The sequence below is a fragment of the Callionymus lyra genome, chromosome 1 (genome assembly GCF_982586985.1).
Source record: "Callionymus lyra chromosome 1, fCalLyr1.hap1.1, whole genome shotgun sequence".
Lineage (NCBI taxonomy): Eukaryota > Metazoa > Chordata > Actinopteri > Syngnathiformes > Callionymidae > Callionymus > Callionymus lyra.
The window spans coordinates 6,398,212-6,416,452 of NC_141818.1; the positions used below are offsets into that span (position 1 = coordinate 6,398,212).

Below are 18,241 nucleotides of genomic sequence, written 5' to 3' on the forward strand. Positions count from 1 at the left end.
GTGGAGAAAGGAAAAACGGATCCCAGCAATTCAACAATGAGCAATAAATATATATTTGTATTCTACGATATTTACATTTTATTTTAAGACGTGACCGACAGAGGTCGCCGTTGTCTCACTTTTTCTTTAAAAGTTTCCAATCAAAGACTCAAACACTTAAACCTGATATTTTAAGACTCGACCTCATCGTGACGGAGAATCCAAACTGCGCATGATCAGTAACTTGGAGGAGTTGGAAGGATGTTTGTTCACTCTTTCAGTTGGACAGCTGCTGACAGAGAGAGAGAGAAAGAGGGAGAGAGAGAGAGAGAGAGGGGGAGACAGAGAAGGGGGAGAGACGCTGCACACGCGCTCTTACGTAAATCTGGTGGCGCATTAAGTCAAAGATCGAGTAACAAATCAGGAATTTCCCTCCTGCCACTCCTGAGAGGACAAAAGTGGAGCGAGGAACCAGCGGCGGCTCCATTTGGATTCTCTAACTCTCTTGGACAAGTTCGTTCGGCTCTGGAAGTTTTTGGAGAAGAAGAAAAAAAATGCTGTGATTGGAGTTTCCAACCCCCCAAATATTCGTCTATCTCTGGAGGGACGAGCTGGATGATATTCTCGGACAACATCTGGATTATCGTGGAGTCTAACGGTCGAGGAGGCGACGAGACGAGCCGAGGCGCCCGGAAGATGCTGCTGCTGCTGCGATGGAAGTGAAGAAGTCTCTCGCCGTCGCTGCGGTGCTTTGTCTGCTGCTCTGCTCCTCTTGCTGCGGCCAAGATCTCAGCCCCAGAGGCCAGAATGTGTGCCGAGTGCCCGGGTGAGTCCTGGAGGGTCCGAGTCACCGCAACTTTTTTTTAAAGTCTTGAAAAGTTGCGCGTGTTTTTTTGTGCGCGAGGCGCGTTTTAAATGTGCGTAAGAACGAAACTTTGTGCGTAAACTTGTGCGCGTGTGACCTACTTCTGTTTCATCGAAAGTCTTTTGTGATTTGGGGGAATGTGAACATCTGGATCAGTAGCGAGGCGCTCGGGGAACCATGTGGGGGCGCTATGGTGGTAACACAACTTTTTACGCACACAATAAAAACACGCTATAATCTTAATACACACTATTTGACTTACTATCATGGTCACGTATTTTCATATAAGACGCACACTCAACCAGATACACACCACAACAGTACCAACACACACACACACAAACTGAATGACAGACACAAAACACGGCTCAGGATTTACGCATCCACCAAAAAAAAATACACAAACTTGCTTTAAATCACAGCCACAAACTAAAGCGTAAACACACAAATGCTTAAACAAAATACACGCAGACACTTTCTTCACACACATTACCACACACCAGCAACACCCACGCTAGATTACGAACACACACTTTCTCCTCAAGACTAATACACACCTACACATGCAATCAAATTCACAACATCTAAAACACACTGCCCCCCTCCGTCTGTACACAAAAACACAGATGCGTCAAATCACATCAACATTAGAAAATACAAGTACAAACTAAGATCGATTACACACACAGTAACACAAAAGCAGTTAGGATTAAAAAAGACAAACTATATAAAAGACCCACAAAAACCTACATGCACACAATTTCTTCTCATGATCATGAATACACACACCATAATTAAACATTAAATCTATAACCCAACGACACACACCAAATAACTAACAACATATAACACAATCACCCCAAAACTCACACTTCCATACGCAATCACCTATTGACCAGAAATAGGTGCTTTTTGAATGTAGTCATTAGCGTGCTAATCAAACTAGAATGTCTGTTTTAAAGTTGAAGAAAAGTCGTTTTAACATCTCTCTTAGGGTTGATGTACCCGAAGAGATGAGTGATAAGTCACTTTAAAGTTGTTGGCCTTGAACGCATCTTTGCTTTTCTTGTTTTGATGTGAATGACGTCCATCAGCGTCCAAACAAGTCACCTGTGATGATGATGATGATGATGATGATGGTGATGATGATGATGATGATGATGGTGGTGATGGTGATGATCACCTCTTCTTTCGCGATACGACTTCATGGTCCAGGTCTTCAATTACCTTCTCACTCTGTAATCTTTTGTGCAAAACAAACTTTAAAGGTCAACACATTCCGTTCTCGGTCACGCTTACGAGATGTTCAGACTTCGTAACACTGCTGTAGGTTTCTGCTGCTGCAAATCACATGGCTGAGGATGTTGGTTCAAGTCCCTGAGCCTGAAAGAAGATTCCAAGTGTTACTTTTCAGTCACCACACACACACACACACACAACCCTCACAGTGACACACAACCCTACCATGGACACTGAACCCTCATAGTGACACACAGCTCTCCCGTTAACACACAACCCTCACAGTGAAACACAACTGTCACAGTCACACACAACTGTCACAGTCAAACAAAACCATCACAGTGACACACAACTCTCACAGTCACTCGCATAGTGACACACAACTCTCACAGTGACACACAACCCCTTACAGTGACACAAAACCATCACAGTGACACAAACCTCTCACAGTCACACTCACAGTGACACACAACTCTCACACTTACACACAACTCTCACAGTGACACAAAATCATCACAGTGACACACAACTCTCACAGTGACACACAGCTCTCACAGTGACACAAATCCATCACAGTGACACACAACTCTCACAGTCACTCGCATAGTGACACACAACTCTCACAGTGACACACAACTCTCACACTGACACAAAACCATCCAAGTGACACACAACTCTCACAGTGACACACAACTCTCGCAGTGACACACAACTCTCACAGTGACACAAAACCATCTAAGTGACACACAACTCTCACAGTGACACACAACTCTCGCAGTGACACACAACTCTCACAGTGACACACAACTCTCACAGTGACACAAAACCGTCTAAGTGACACACAACGCTCACAGTCAATCTCAGTGACACACAACTCTCCAAGTAGCAGTAGCTTCTCTAGGTCGGACGTGGCTGACGTTTTTCCCGTTTTTCCCGTTCTTTCCTTGTAAACTACCTACAGCCCAGTTGGCAGGTTTTCTGGAGGCTCCGTTGTGAGGACTCAACAGTTGGCAGCCGTCCGTCTATTAACATTTTAAAGTAGAAGTTAATTATTGTAAAGTACACTGACCCCTCAGGAAAACCTTAAAAGTCAAGGATGTGAAAGCTTGTACTCAAGGAAAAAGTTGCACCGTACATAAAGGAATGAGCCTCTAAACCACATCCTTCTTCCTGAGTGCTGAGTGCGAGGATCAGCTCAGGGTTAAGTAAGTCATTAGGGGTCAACACGATACGAGTCAGCTGGACTTCGTCAGGGTTCCTCGGCTGGTCGGCTCTGGAACGAACATCCAAGCACACGTCTTGTTTTACACTTCAAATAGGGCCGAATGAAAATCCTCCCCCTTCAACAGGCGAAGGTCAGAGGCGTGATCTGGACCACGCGTCCGTTCAGCGAGATGAAGAACAGCGTCGCTCCCTTCGTCTGCAGGCAAACCTCCAACTGTAGACGGTAACTGGGGGGGGGGACGCTGATGTGTTGTGGGGGCCAATGGAGGTCGCACTTGTGGGAGGAAGAGAGGGCCATCCGTCGTTTGCTGCTGAACGTTGTCTGGGAATATTCACACTTTTCCAGTGTCTGCGAGGCGGGAAGCGCTCCCTGCATGCAGCTGGACTAGTGACCTATATTCACGAAGCTAATCCGGCATCTGTTCTGCGTCACGTAAATGAAGTCCTGTGTGCTTTTGTGTGAAGAATGCAACTCCTTGACGTAAGTGCTCGTGAACGCATGGGAAAGTAACCGTTGAACTTTTACAAAGTGAGTCGGTAGTAAAAACCAAGGAATGTGAAGTTTTGCTTTCGGTGATATCTACTGTACTTCTCAGATAATGAGCGATCAGTGGGTCACAGTATACTCAACGGTATTTTTAAGAATACCCAACTGTCAACGGACTGAAAAAATACCATGATTTAACTAGATAACTTGTTGCATCTGCTCACCTTATTTCACTCCTACCAAGCTTCTTGTCTACCAACTTCTCAGTAGCTCCACCGCTAGTCTAAGCTATTGGCCTCTACTGATCTAGGAGGCCTACCTTGACCTCCTGTGGTTAAGTGTGCCATACTTCTTGTACTTCCAATTTGTAGGACTTAAGGTGTAGGCAAGTTTCAGGGTGTCACAACCACAATGTCCGAAATCAATGCGCCAAATCTGGGCTTCAGAGAAGTCAGAGGCCACTTTCAGGAGTCAGGTGCTTGAGCGGAGTCAGCATAATTTCTATTAGTTGAAAGATCCATAAATAACCTTCCTTTAACAGGAAGTCTAGAATGCAATGTCAGCTTCTATTCTAACCGTTGAATGCTGAAATTAGGATGAACATGTGCACTTTTGTGTTCCCATCTTTCAATAAACTTTTGTGTCCAGACTCACTGGCTTTTGATTGCGTGTCTGGTAAAAAAGGGTCAGGGATTTGTTTACGTTCATGAAATGTTTTTTCCATACAATCTGCTCAGCGAAAACTAAAATGTGTTTATTAAAATAAAAATTAAAAAAAATTATTTGGCACCTAAATGACAGAAGTAGCACACTATTAACCTCCATACAATACAACATGGAGTCATTCAAGCCAGGGGCACACATTTAAATATACATTTAAAAATATCTTGAACCTCCAGAATTGTTCACTTAAAAATGTGCAATGGTTGCGGCCCCAATGGCCTCATGTTTGTCATACATCTTTGGGGCTAGAGGTATCTTTCCGCTCTCTGAATTTCTTCACACTCCTATTTTCATGTCTCTTTCCTGCTTTCACAGATCTACCACGCTGGAGTGTTGCGGCGGCTGGGGGCAGCTAGGAGAGGAATGTATTATACGTAAGTTCAACACATTTCTAGCCGTTGGTTTTCTATTTTGTATTGAGATTCATTCACTGACTCTGCACATTTCCAACTCAGCTCTCTGCCAGGGGAACTTCACCTGCAAGGATAATGAAGTGTGTGTCAGACCCAACGAGTGTCGATGTCGCCATGGATACTTCGGAGCAAGCTGTGACACCAGTAAGCGTTTAGCTAGGAAACCTGAGTTGTTCGTCATTCCAACCCATCTTGATGATCTTCCCCGCAGAGTGTCCAGCCCAGTTCTGGGGTCCTGACTGTAAAGGAAAGTGTAACTGCTACCCAAATGGTCAATGTGATGACCTGACCGGCAAGTGCACCTGCAACCACAACCGCTGGGGGCCAAACTGCGAGAACGCCTGTTTATGTCAAAAGGGCAAATGTGACCAGGACACAGGCGCTTGCACCTGCCATCCTGGAGTTTGGGGTCCTCAGTGCAACAACAATTGTTACTGCAGCATCAACTCGGTGTGTGACACCATGACAGGGCGCTGTCTGTGCAACCCTGGTTGGATGGGGCGGAGCTGCGGCAACCAGTGTCCGTGCAGCAACTCTCCATGCGACCAGTTTTCTGGACGCTGCCAGTGTCGGGAAATGCATTGGGGTCAGAGATGCCAGCATTACTGTCAGTGTATCAACGGGAAGTGCAACAAAGTGGACGGATCGTGTACATGTAAACCAGGTTATCGTGGGAAGTTCTGCAGGGAACCGTGTCCTGCAGGGTTCTATGGTCAGAACTGCAGAAACAGGTGAGACCTTAAGGAAATACAGAATGCAAGCTTAGCTGTTTAATGGCGAACCAGCTGAGGACATGTCAGTTTGTCTCTACACTGAACCTTTATTTCTGCCGCCTGCAGATGCGGTCACTGCAAGGGACAACAGCCCTGTAAGGTGACGGAAGGACGCTGTATCACATGTGACCGAGGCTGGAACGGGACGCGGTGTGACCAGCACTGCTCTAAGGGCTTCTTCGGTGAAAACTGTCAGGAAGTCTGTCCCACGTGTAAGGACGGACATCACTGCGACCCGAACAACGGCAAGTGCTCTCACTGCAACCCCGGCTGGATCGGAGACAGGTAAGAAGAACCTACCTTCACATCGTAACACTCAATCTGAACTAAACACCTATGATGGAGGCAAAGATGTGCACTACACCGTCAACCAGCTCATTAAACCAGCTATTCATGAAGATGGCTCCCTCATACACCCACTTCTTACTAACTAGTATCACTAAAGCGTAGCTTTTAACTTGGGTGTGTACTCTTCTGCAGCTTACAACCCAATAGGTTGGTCTTCAAAGATTGCATCTTCACTATAAAGTCTTACTTTCTTTTCCTGCTTCATTGATAAATACCTTACAAACTTTACCAGCTATGAAGTTTCTAACTTAATTCACTAATAATATGACCCCTTGCTTAAAGCTCTAAAGAGTATCAGTATCTTTGGTCCAGGTTCCAAGTTTACCATTTACTTCCTACCTTTTTTCTACATTCCTTCCTACACTTGTGACTTTCTATCTACCTGCCTTTTAACCCACCCTCCTATCATCCTACCTTTATAGCTACCCTCTCATGTACCTGGTATGTAGATACCTACCTTTCTAGTCAACAATTATGGTTCTCGTAATCTTGCAATGATCCCAACATTCCTGTCATGTGTTTTGTGTGTCAGGTGCGAGATCCGCTGTCCCAACGGCACGTACGGAGTGAACTGCGAGAACAACTGCAGTCACTGCTTCAATGGAAACTGCCATGTGGTCACCGGAGAGTGTCTGTGTGACCCCGGCTTTCATGGCACCTTGTGAGTAATGAAACACCTTGAGTTCCCGAAATTCCCTCGATAAGCCAAATTGGTTTTTCAACACGTAACGAACCAGCGAAGCCGGTTTCACAAGTTGTTGTGGCACTACGTGATGTTACACTAGATTCTTGTTGCTCGTCCAGTCGAAAAGCTTTTTTTTCCATCTCCTAAATTTTGGCTGGTGAACGAACCCAGATGTTGTTTTGTCTCTCAGCTGCAACATGAGCTGTCAGCCGGGACAGTTCGGCGTCAACTGCAACAGGACCTGCTCGTGCCACGATAAGAACTGCGACCCGGTGACCGGCGCCTGCCACCTGCGTGAGTGTTCACAACATCACAACATCACGGACTGTCTGTAGATGGTTAGGTCAGTGTTAGGTTGGTTTTGTACCTTGTCAGCAACAAACAAAACAGTAGCTTGAAATTGAGCACAGCATGAGTTAGAAGAGTCAGAGTCAGATGTACTAACTAGAGAGACACATCTAGAAAACAACCATAAGGACGTGTAGGGGTGTCTGGAAACAAATTCTGGTGAAGAGGAGGTAGTATTAGACCAAGAAAAACAAAGTTGACGTCCTGAGTGTCCAGAGGTTTGAGTCTCGTTATCATTGTGTCTTTAAAAGACTTTCCGTCTTGACCATGTCTTCTCAGACGTCTTCATGTCAATCCGAAAATGCTGCGTCACACTTATGAGCTGGTAGTTACAGCTGCAAATTATGAGTGTGTGTGTGTGTGTGTGTGTGTGTGTCTGTGGCATTTATGTAACCAGAGCCATAATGGTTTTTCCAGATCCAGACTGTTTTTTGTGTTCGTTGGCCCCCGTTTGCTGACAGAGAACAGACAAAATAAAGAATCCAATATCAGGATTATTTATGCTAACAAAGGTTTATTTGTTCTTCTTTTTTGACACGTATTAAGTACATTTTAAAGTTAGTTTTATATTGAGGGACAGGCGCTTACATTTTATTACCATTTACAATAAATGTGTTCAGAAACTGCATAATCATCTGTTATAAAAATTAATAATAATAATATATTATTATGAAATTTGAAATCATTTTAAAATGCAGATTACCTGAATAAATATACATAAAGAAAATTAAAATGATATATATTTATTTAAAACAAAGTAGTTTTGTTAAAAAAATGATATTAAATATATAACATTTTATTATAGAATATTCACAATATATAATATAATGGACAATTATATTGCTTATTTTTGATCACTTTAGATACAACATTTGTATTTTGTCACTATTTTGAAAACAATCTTACAAATTATAAAATTTAGTTTTGTCAAATTTCTCTTTATGAAATAAATAAATACAGACACAAATAATAATTTAAAAAAAACGGTATTTTTGAAGATTGATCCAAACAAATTGTTATATATTTGACGAATCATAAATGTAGTTTTTAGATTAAATAAATTCTGATTTTAGTTTAGACTTTATTATAGTAATTTTAGATAAATAGTACCAAAAGTAATTGTGTTAAATTATTATTTTTCTCATTTTTAATATTCCAAAAAAGACACTGAAACGTATAATCTGGTGTCTCCTCAGAGCCGAACCAGCGGATGGGTGTGATCGCGGCCGGATCGCTGGTCTCTTTTCTGCTGATGGTCCTGATCTCGCTGCTGTGCTGCTGCTGCCTGTGTCGCCACAAGGACGACCACAAGTGAGTTTGAACGTCCGCCGCACGTGAGGCGGAGCGACGAGCGACGAGACAGGAAGCTGACGGAATGTTCGGAGGACGACGAGGAATAATGATTGTTTACAAAGTTTGAAAGTGACATCATCGCTCAGTAGTTCTACTTGAAGTAGTTGTTCCTCTGACTGACAGAGTATAAATACATAGAAATAAGTTGCAAAAAAATATTCTTGAAGTACTACTTGATTTTTGTTCATTACTCTTAACAGATTATTGGTCCTGAAAAGTATTACCAGAAGTAGTAGTAGAAGTAGACAGTAGTTAGTAATCAAAACAGTTTTATTGTAGTAGTTTTCTTGCAGTATATAGTCATGGTAATAGTAATAAGTAGTACACTTGAACGATACATCCAGGAGATGTATCTTTCAAGTGTACTACTCTATAGTAGTACACAGCATTGTACACCATCAATAATTTTTATCCAACTGTAGGTATGTATATAAGTAGTTTAAGTTACTTCATTTGTATTTCAACTTGTAGTAGTTTTAATTAAAACGTCTGATAGTACTACAGAGCGCAAAGTACTGATTAAAAGTGTCGTGGTAATGGTAGTATGAACAAGTATTTTGTATCGTGCAACAATGGTGGTATAGTAGTAGAAGTACTCATCGTAGATGTAGTGGTGATGACAGTTGGTTTCATGATCTAATATGACATCATCTCCCCTCGACAGTAAAAAGGCCAAGTGGATCTTGTGCGGTCGTTTCAGCCGGATCAGCACCAAACTTCCTCGGATCCCTCTGAAGAGACAGAAGCTTCCCAAACTCGTCGGTAAGATTCCCCCCACAAACCCGCTGGCTCGACCTCTTAGATTTGAGAACGACTTTGTTCTCGCTGCCCGACCCGGTTTCGGGTTCCGGACCACCGTGTTGCTGTTGGCGTCTGACGTGATCTTTTCATGGCGACCAGAATCTGTTGTTCCGTCCATCGTTGCTTGTGAGAACCTCAGAAGTGTAAGAAGAACGCCCGAGGCTGCCGGGTCGCTGGCGTCGGAAAGACTATCAAAGGCTTCTCTGTTCGGGTCCATGAGGAGGTCTCGTGGTCTCTGACCCCGACTCTGGTGACCCGGGCCTTTGGATGGTCTCTTCGGGCAATTGTTGCTGTTTCATGACCAACAGTGTGGATTTGTATCCTGGCGCTGAGGGAGCAGATCAGTCCGACATTAAATTATGACCAGCTAACCTTAAATGTTGTGTGTTCAGTGATTGGTTGACAGAAGTTCCGATTTTTTAACTTTCTTACAATAGAAGATGTTAAACGTGTCCCTAGAAACACATTGAAGCTACCCAAAACATATCGCATTCCCCTCTTCCATATTGTAGCGCAACAGTTTGTAATAAAAGCTCTATATTGACTTAACATGTAAATAAGCTGCTTTAAATGGAAACATCGGGTACGGACAGAGAAGCTCAGTTATCGGAAATCAGTGGCTTCTTCGTATCAAGTAGGCTAAGCTAATGTGGCTAGTAGGGGTGTGTATTGGCAAGGATCTGTTCATACGATACGTATCACGATACAGGGGCAACGATACGATATATTGTGATACTGTAGTAATAAGGATATATTTGTAGTATTGTCCAAGTACTTGACTCTGGTGTAGTCACAGTATTTACAGACCACATGACTCTTTACAAAGTCGTAACTGCTTTTATTTGTTTTAAAAACCAAAATATGTCTAAACATCACCTTTAAACGCTGCTGGAGCAACTGTATCCTCTCATCCTCAGTCTCCACCAAGATCTTGCAGGATTTCAATGTTCATTTAGCTGCAGAGGACATAATGACTGCTGCCATCTAGTGGCCCGATTTGCCATGAATATTTGTCAATTGTAGACAAAAACATCAAATTATTTTTATTTTAAATAACATACAATTTGTGGCTAATGATGATTGAAAGCTCGTGGCAAATTCATCTTGCTAGGACGAGTCTTGAATCCCTTCTAGGCAGGTCTCCATAAGGAGGTCCAGGTATGGACCACAGACAAAGCTTCAAGGTTGCTTGACTTCAGTGCCGCTGCCCCCACGACCCAAACATGTTCTCTCAGCTTCACGGCCGTCGACTTCTGTCCAAGTCTCTTCCACCGTCGCCCATGAAACCAACAGAAGCTTCCACAACAGCAACAGTCAGAATATCTTGACGCTACGAAGTCCTGCGCTCACATTCCAGAGGGGGCCCGGCGGGGCTGGAAACAGGAAGTGGTCAAATTTACCAGAGCTTGTGTCAGAGCTGTGATTTATCCACGCCAGGGTCAGCGGCGGCAGATGTGGAGCTAGAGAGCAACATTTGCTGCTCTGTATGTCATGTTGGCGCTCAGCTCATGTCGTGGCCCACATTCCACCCTCCGTCCCTTCCTGAGCGGAGGAGCGGTGAGGTCACGGGTTCCAATCCCAGGGGTAGATGAACGAGATAAGATGGGCGAATCACCGACGAAATTTCTATTTTGAGGTGGTTCTTTTTTTAGGACTCTAGATTAGTGTGTAAAAATGTGTCATGAACGACACAAAAGTCACTTTTTAAACAAGAAAATGAACTTTTCATAGTAAAGTCTCACATAGAATTATCACCTAAAATATTGAAAATTAACTTTTTCTACCCAATACATTTTATTAATAGAAGAACGATGCTCCTGATGCTAAGCTACATGTTTAAAAAAAAAACAACTAAAGTTAAATCATCGCCCTGTAAAACCAACATGTTCTTCTCTATTCCAAAGCTTTATGAGATTTTGATTGAGTGAAGGAGATTTAAAACTTAATGCTATACTTTCTTGCTTACCTAGTGGCTAATAGTTAGCTTGTGCTAGCTGCAAAGAAGTGAAATTTACCATCTCGTAAAACTTTGTATTCTGTATACATTTAGAATTATAATTTAAATGGTTTTCTCTCCTCTGGTCTATAAGCGTGTTCATGAACCATCAGTAGATTCTGATCCACAGACCTCAGAGCCCGAGCTGGGGTAAACGTCTGGATCAGATCCGTGATGTAAGAAGGAACCTGACCATGAATAGATCTGAAAGTAAGAACCAGAATTAAAAAATTGATCCTGAAAGAAACTGGCAGCCAGTGAAGAGTTTCAAGGATCAGAGAAATGTGAGTTCTTCTACTAGAGCGGATCAGAATTCTCGCTGCTGCAGTTTTGTATTAACTGCAGGCGAGACAGATCCTTCTTGTTAAGACACCAAAATAAACTATTACAATAGTCTAAACAAGACACAAACGCATAGATTATGAACTCCAGATAATTCTGTGACATCATTTTCCTAAGTTTAGAGATTTTTCTCAGTTGAAGGAAACCGTTTCTGGTCTTTACAAATAAACTTTACTTACTTTCTTTCTTACTAAATAAGATAAAAGTACAATAAAATGACAAGCTAAATTAACAATATTACCATGAGATATTTGAGAGAAAATTATTTATTGTTTTATAAAATGACCAAATTAAGTATGTCTTGACCCTTGTTATATCTCAGGGTCAAGGTGACCCGGAGGCCCGAAGACTATCACCTTGACCCAGAAGCAACACAAGGGATACCACCAACACATTTGTTTACCGGCAACCGGGTCACCTTGACCCTGAGAAAACACAAGGGTTAATGGAGTGTATCATGTCTCATATGTTCCTAACAAAATGTTAATGTTTTAAGAAAAGCTTGTTGGAGATTATTTCATTCGTTTTTTAAAAGCTGATTGAACTGGTTTTAATTGGAGTTTTTCTGGAGTGAGGGAAGGCTGCAGGTCTATTGACCGGTGGATGTCACCCCTCACTGTGGTCGCCATCTTCGCCGTGATGTCGTACTGACGGCAGATACAAGTGGCTGCTGCTCCGAACACACGACTGTGGTTCAGCCCAGTGGAACCACAAACGCTGATCTTCTCGTTGGAGTGTGAAACTGGGATTTATAGCTGCCTCACTGTTCTTGGGTCTGTTGAATGTCACTGCAGCGTTTGCTGCTCCCTTGAAATCGGATTCGAGCTCATTAACCAGTGGTCCGTTCTCCACTCTGACCCCACCCCCAACAACCCCAACACACCCTCCCAAAAAAAAACAACCCACCAAGCAGCTGTGGTGGTCGAGTTGTGCAGCTGGGACGTGTCAGTAATGACCTGTTGTGCGTCGATCTTTATAGAAGGAGCAGATCTGAGCGGCCCCTGGTGTTGCAGGGTTACCCCCCTCACACCCTCCGGTCGACAGACAGTCGAGAGCAGTTGTTCGTCGCTGCTGTTAAACACTCGTCAGATGTGATCGTTTGTTGACTGGAGGAGCAGCGTTCTCCACATAAGTTGGCTGCTCGGCATTCCTCGTGGATGTTGAGCTGACTTGTGTTCCCACTGTCGCACAAACACAACTATTCACTCAAGATTCCTGACTGGACACTTGTGCGCTTAAAGATCCTCCAGTCCTGCCCTCCTTAGACAAACTGGGAGAAGAGTCCACACTTTGACTCGCACTAGACCCACCGTACCTTACTGTGAGTGGAGGTATACCTACAGTTTTTTTTAACTCAGGGGCCTAATCTGTACTTGTAGACTTCAATTTAAAACTAATTTGAATTGAGGAAAAACTAGTCCTTGAAAACCGTCTAAACTTTGTCAGGGATATAAATGTTTTGGATGTTTAGCGAAGCCAAGAACTAAGTTAAAAACAATTTGCAAAATTTTTAAAATCTGTGCATTCTGTGATGACTTTCCATTCTGAAAAAGGAGTTGGAGGAGTCACCCTGAGAAGCTGGGAACCATATTTATCTCACTCATGATGGTCTAAGATCAACCATTGCCCCTTAGGTGTAAATAACGTTTAGTGTCTTTGTCATGTCTACAAATTTGGAACTTCAGTTCCATCCATCCCCCACGACTTATCCAAAGTAAGGTCATGCTCTCCTGGGACAGGCCCGGAACACATCCCTAGTAACTACGGTATTTTTCGGACTTTAAGACGCATTGGATTATAAGGTGCATCAAGTGTGGTCCGGTTCTGTGGTACTACTTTGGAGCCTTGTGGTGTGGATTTGTAGCGTACATACTTTTGAGCACTGTGTACAACATCAAATTAGTTCAAGGTCAGTAATGACAACCATTAATTCCAGGTTTTTAAGTGTGTCATGTAAACATACAGTAGTCCAGGAGGTCTCCTAAAATCAGTTAATGGTTCTACTTTGGGTTTCTCAATCATGAATTAACCCTTGAGATCCTGTACCTTATCTATGATATTGTTCTCTCGGTCACTACTATAGGTTCGAGTCTGTTGGTGATAGTAGGACATTGATCGGACAGTACAAAAGTATCTTTACCACGTTGAAGGTCTCCTCTCTAAAACCAGTCTTTGTGCCCCTCTCAGTGGCCCACCACGACCCAGAGAGCAACTTCAACTGCAGCTTCATCGAGCCCCCCAGCGCGGCCGAGCAGCACTCCCCGTCCTCCTGGTCCTCCCAGGCGTCCTTCTCTTCCTTCGAGAGCGGAGACGAGGGGCCGGTGTACTGCGTCCCCCACGAAGGTAGGTCTGCTCAAACTGCTGATGTGACTGAACTCCACATTTTTACTGCCACGATGCCTCCTCCGGACCCGGAGAACAGGAAGAGTGTAAACAGGAAGAGGAATGGTGCTGCTAGCGTTGGATTTAATCCAAACATTGAGTAACTTTTTGATGGGAAACACCCGAGTTCTTTCTTTTTCAGGGGGATTTTGTTGTTTCTGGGGTCTGAGCGACGGCTTTTGTTCTGTGTGTTGTGCTTTTAAAATAAACCGCTGTCAAACGATTTACAACCTTGAGCTTAAAATAAATCTTTGTGAGTCAGACCAGCATGAGTGTGTCTATGTGTGTGTTTGCTGTTGGTCAATCTTGTTTCTCTTTAAGAGAGAGCTATTTTAAAGAGAAGAGGAAAACAATGCAGCTTTGTTAAAAGGCTTCTTGGTTGGTCAACCCCTGAGGATGGAACAAAAACCCTCGTCTTTTTCTCGTCTTTTAACTTTTGTTTGTTTGTTGAGAATATACAAAGTCAAACGACTTAAGAATGACAAATGCGAATAAGAACTCGCTCGTATAGCTTTGTCCATTTGTAAGTTCCTCAAGACAACACTTTAAGACTTGTCTGTTTCAATGTTCATCGTTTTTTATCTTTTCAAGTTACATTTTTGGGGAAAGAGTTGCAGCTCCCCATGGACAAGGCCTGAAACATATTTTTGTTGTGCTTGCAAGAACCAGGTAGTTTAAACAGAACCCAGAGATTAGCTGGACGGACTTTTATCGTTAATATATTGTTTTGTAATCTGCATTTTATCTTTGTTGCATATAATGAGAACCATGTGCCCTTTGTTGTTTAGTGCCCTTAGATTAACTTGTGGTTTTAAGAAGATTGGTCACCCCTAAACCTAGAACATAACTCCCCAACATCTTACCCCTTGTGACCCTGAAGTCCAGGTGACACTGTGTTTGGTTATCGTTTATTTAGGTCTAAAGTACAAGATAGAATGACCTTGAACTTCCAGGAGTTCTTGATCAGTTGTGACCTACATCTTTTGTACATTTTCTCTTTATCAAAAAGATATATGTGTATCTGTGATGTGTTTTTTTTTTTGTTGCTCGGGGGGTCTCATGCAAGCCCTTCTGCTACTGACCCACAGAATCAACCAACGAAAGCAAGGAGACGGGAAGCTCCAGTCCGGCCGCTGAAAAGCCTGAAGCAACACGTAGCGACGATGACGCAGGAGAGTACACCTCACTGAAGGACACGGGCAGTGAGCAGCCCTTACTGAAGTCCTCTGACAGCGAGGGATCCACCAGCGGCTCCGAGTCTGCGACAGCAGCTCTGTACGCTCGTATTGCTCGACTGTCCAAGCAGTCAAAGGAGGACGAGAGCAGTGGAAAGGACGGGGAGACCATCCCGACACCAGACATAAAGCGCAATGGGAAGCCACCACCTTCGCCGGGGAAGCCTAAACCGCGACCCCCTGACCCGTCGACAAAACCCAAGGTGTCATGGATTCATGGAAATTCCACAGGGTTTCCTCTGCCGGAGCAGCAAGGCGGGGTGAAAGCGCCTGCAGTTCCAAATGAGAAAAAGAGGAGCGCCAGTGATGGTTCGGCAAAGAGTGAGGAGCGACGGATGATCAAGGAGACCAGTAAGGAGCAGCAGAAAAAGCCAGACACAGAAACAAACGGCTCCCCCAGCAAGCACAAACCATTGCGAGGCAAGAAGTCCGGGGACGAGCAGGGCAGCCCCAGCCACATGGAGCAAATCAATGGCGTGGTCCAGAATGCCCTGCGGATGATCAGCAGCTTCCACAGCTCCTCGTCAGAGAGGAAAACTTCAGAAAGCTCAAACGAGACCCCGAAGGAACCACCCAAGAGTCCGAAGGTCATCCATCCTCATATGAACTCTGAGGCCGCGACGCTCCTGGCTGCTCAGCTCAAAGAGAAAACTCAAAGCATCAACAGGAACGAGGGCACGGGCCTGACGAAGACAAACGGCCTGTCGACACCAAAGGGAACACGAGAGAAGCCTACACCTCCACAGAAGGCAAAGAGGACCCCGTCAACTGGGGGTAACCAGCAGGGATCTACAAAGCCTCTCCTGCCCACTTCCAGCAGCCTTCAGAAAATGGTCGGACCGGTCGCCACCGAGCCGAGTACTCCCGAACCCAAGAGCCCGGAGAAGCTGGACTTGAACGGCTGGAGGTCGGGGGACCCTGCGTCGGATGCCGTGCCAAAGAAGACACCCATGAAAAAGCCGCCTAGAAAGAAGGGCAAGGACAGCACTTTGGAGACCCCAGAGAGCAGCAAACCTCAGCCAAAAACGGCCATCATGCCGCCTCAGATTGTGAAATGAGTTCTTCATCATCCTGGATCGTGGACATTATGGATCAATCATGGAAAATCATTTTGAGTTGGTTCTTAAGACTTCGACTATCATTTACCTTTTTGTGCCTGTAACAATCCAGAGGAGACATTAAGAGACGATCACAAACGTCCCTCCACCACTATATTTATACCAGCTTTAATCTGTCGTGCTTGTTATTGAGGTACTGAAAAGGAAATTCAAGACGTGTTTGTCCTTCAGCGATGAAGCTGCACAAACTGACTAAATGAACGTTTACAAGGTACTTAAACCTTTCAGCTAAAATAATCCAGCGTGAATGACTCCCTGACTGTTTTCCCGCCACTTAGCGAAGTGGCTAAAGCTAATTCTGATGGTTCTGAAAGGCATTGATGCAACTTTCTAGCTCAAAGAAGTCAGTGCCAAAAAGATAAATCACATCTGACCCACAGCCGGCGCTAAAGATGGCTCACATATTCTCAAACCTTTCTTAACTTTTAAAGACATTCCACAACAGTGTCGTTTAAGCCGTTCGAGAGATAGCGTCTCATCTTGTGCAGTCGAGTGCTTCAACTGGGAGTTCATTAATCTGTCGTTAAATCAGATTTGTTGAAATTATAGATATATTTTTTCATTTGGATTCCGGACCTCGACTGTTAGCATATGTTAAGCGCACATTTCCTTTTGTCAGGTTAAAATATTTGCAACTAAATCACTGACAAAATGTGCTTCCCTCGTCCCTTTAGACACGGAGTTTAGCACGAGCTAGCGCATTATTTAGCTGGACGCTGTGGCCGTGCTCATGGCTACATTTAAAAAGCACACAGTAGTTTGTGCCTCTTTTTAGTTTCAAGTGAGAATAAACACAGATAACAACAAGGATTTCTACGTGAGTATTAATCCGATTGTGTGGCCCACAACAGGGAAAGCTTCTGGCTCAGCTCTTTCAATATGCGTACGCAGGAGCCCGAAAAAAATTGCAGTGTTTGCCATCGGAGATATAAAGTTAGTGCTTGTATCGTTAAAGCCGTCGTTTCATTCCTCAGCTCTTAGTTTCAGCTCTTCAAACATTCTTCTCATATTCGGTCCCACATGTTCATGTTGATGTGATTTGTTTACTCGTAAGAAGCCACTTTTTTATTGTATTGTCTTCGGGGTCTGGACTCAATGGTAGCGTGCCTCAACTGTGGATCAGTTAACGCAAAAAAAAGAAAAGAAAAAAAAAATCCAAGTTTGCTACGTTTGTGCTGAGTCAGCAGTTGAAAAGCTATTTTGACAGTAGCTAAAAATCAAGGAAGCATGTTCCATAAGAATATTTTGTGTTTTTTTTTTCAAGGTACAAATGTTTGTTATCTGTTTTCTACTTGTATACTTTGTGTACTTAAAAAAAAAAAATCTTTGTAAGCTGTGCTTATATGAACTCTAAATTCCTCCCATCGTGTCAACAACTGGCTGACATGTGGCGTTTGCTCGTTTGTTTCATGGCTTGTGTCGTTCCCGGGAGACTGTGCGACGTTCCTGCTAAGTTGACGTTGTAATCGTCCTCTGTTGATGTTATTGTTTGTGTAACCGCATGACGCAGAGTGTGATTGTGACGACCGAGCAGGACAGATGTAACCTCCTGTCACCCCCTTGTTATCTTTGCTTCCCATAAAAATATATTTCATACGAGAACCTTCGTACGATGTTGTGACGCCATCGCACACTAAAACACAAACGGTTTCTGAGGAATATTTTTTCGACACAAAGTACGAATCGTAGAAAATTAATTTGAGTCGTTCCTAAAAGTAGAAACTCTAAATAAGAACTTTTTGAAAGTGAAGTGTGAATGAAGAAAAATTAAAAAAACACAAAAATATTCCACTGAGTAAAGTGTAGAAATAAAGATTGATTTAAAAAAGAAAATACTGACTTATAGAGAAATAGAACTAGATCATATCTTCTTTTTCATTACCAGAAAAAAATATAACATTTAAATAAAGACCTGTAAATAACTTTACTC

The 18,241-nt window shown here is 43.4% G+C and overlaps 1 protein-coding gene across 1 annotated transcript; it reads left to right on the plus strand.

The window, feature by feature from the left end:
- Window positions 1-309: 309 nt before the first annotated feature.
- Window positions 310-17,181, plus strand: scarf2 (scavenger receptor class F, member 2). The gene is made up of 11 exons (XM_087790266.1): window positions 310-805; window positions 4,833-4,891; window positions 4,973-5,074; window positions 5,142-5,661; window positions 5,770-5,988; window positions 6,584-6,712; window positions 6,927-7,030; window positions 8,281-8,395; window positions 9,102-9,199; window positions 13,764-13,919; window positions 15,047-17,181. Exons 1-11 carry the CDS (start codon window positions 693-695, stop codon window positions 16,249-16,251), a joined length of 2,820 nt encoding a protein of 939 aa, XP_087646392.1. The 5' UTR covers window positions 310-692; the 3' UTR covers window positions 16,252-17,181.
- Window positions 17,182-18,241: the final 1,060 nt, after the last annotated feature.

Coding starts and splice junctions, on each gene's coding strand:
- scarf2 (XM_087790266.1), top strand. CDS start 693: ATGGAAGTGAAGAAGTCTCTCGCCGTCGCTGCGGTGCTTTGTCTGCTG. Junction 4,892..4,972: donor AGGAGAGGAATGTATTATAC/GTAAGTTCAACA, acceptor TTTCCAACTCAG/CTCTCTGCCAGGGGAACTTC. Junction 5,662..5,769: donor GGTCAGAACTGCAGAAACAG/GTGAGACCTTAA, acceptor TGCCGCCTGCAG/ATGCGGTCACTGCAAGGGAC.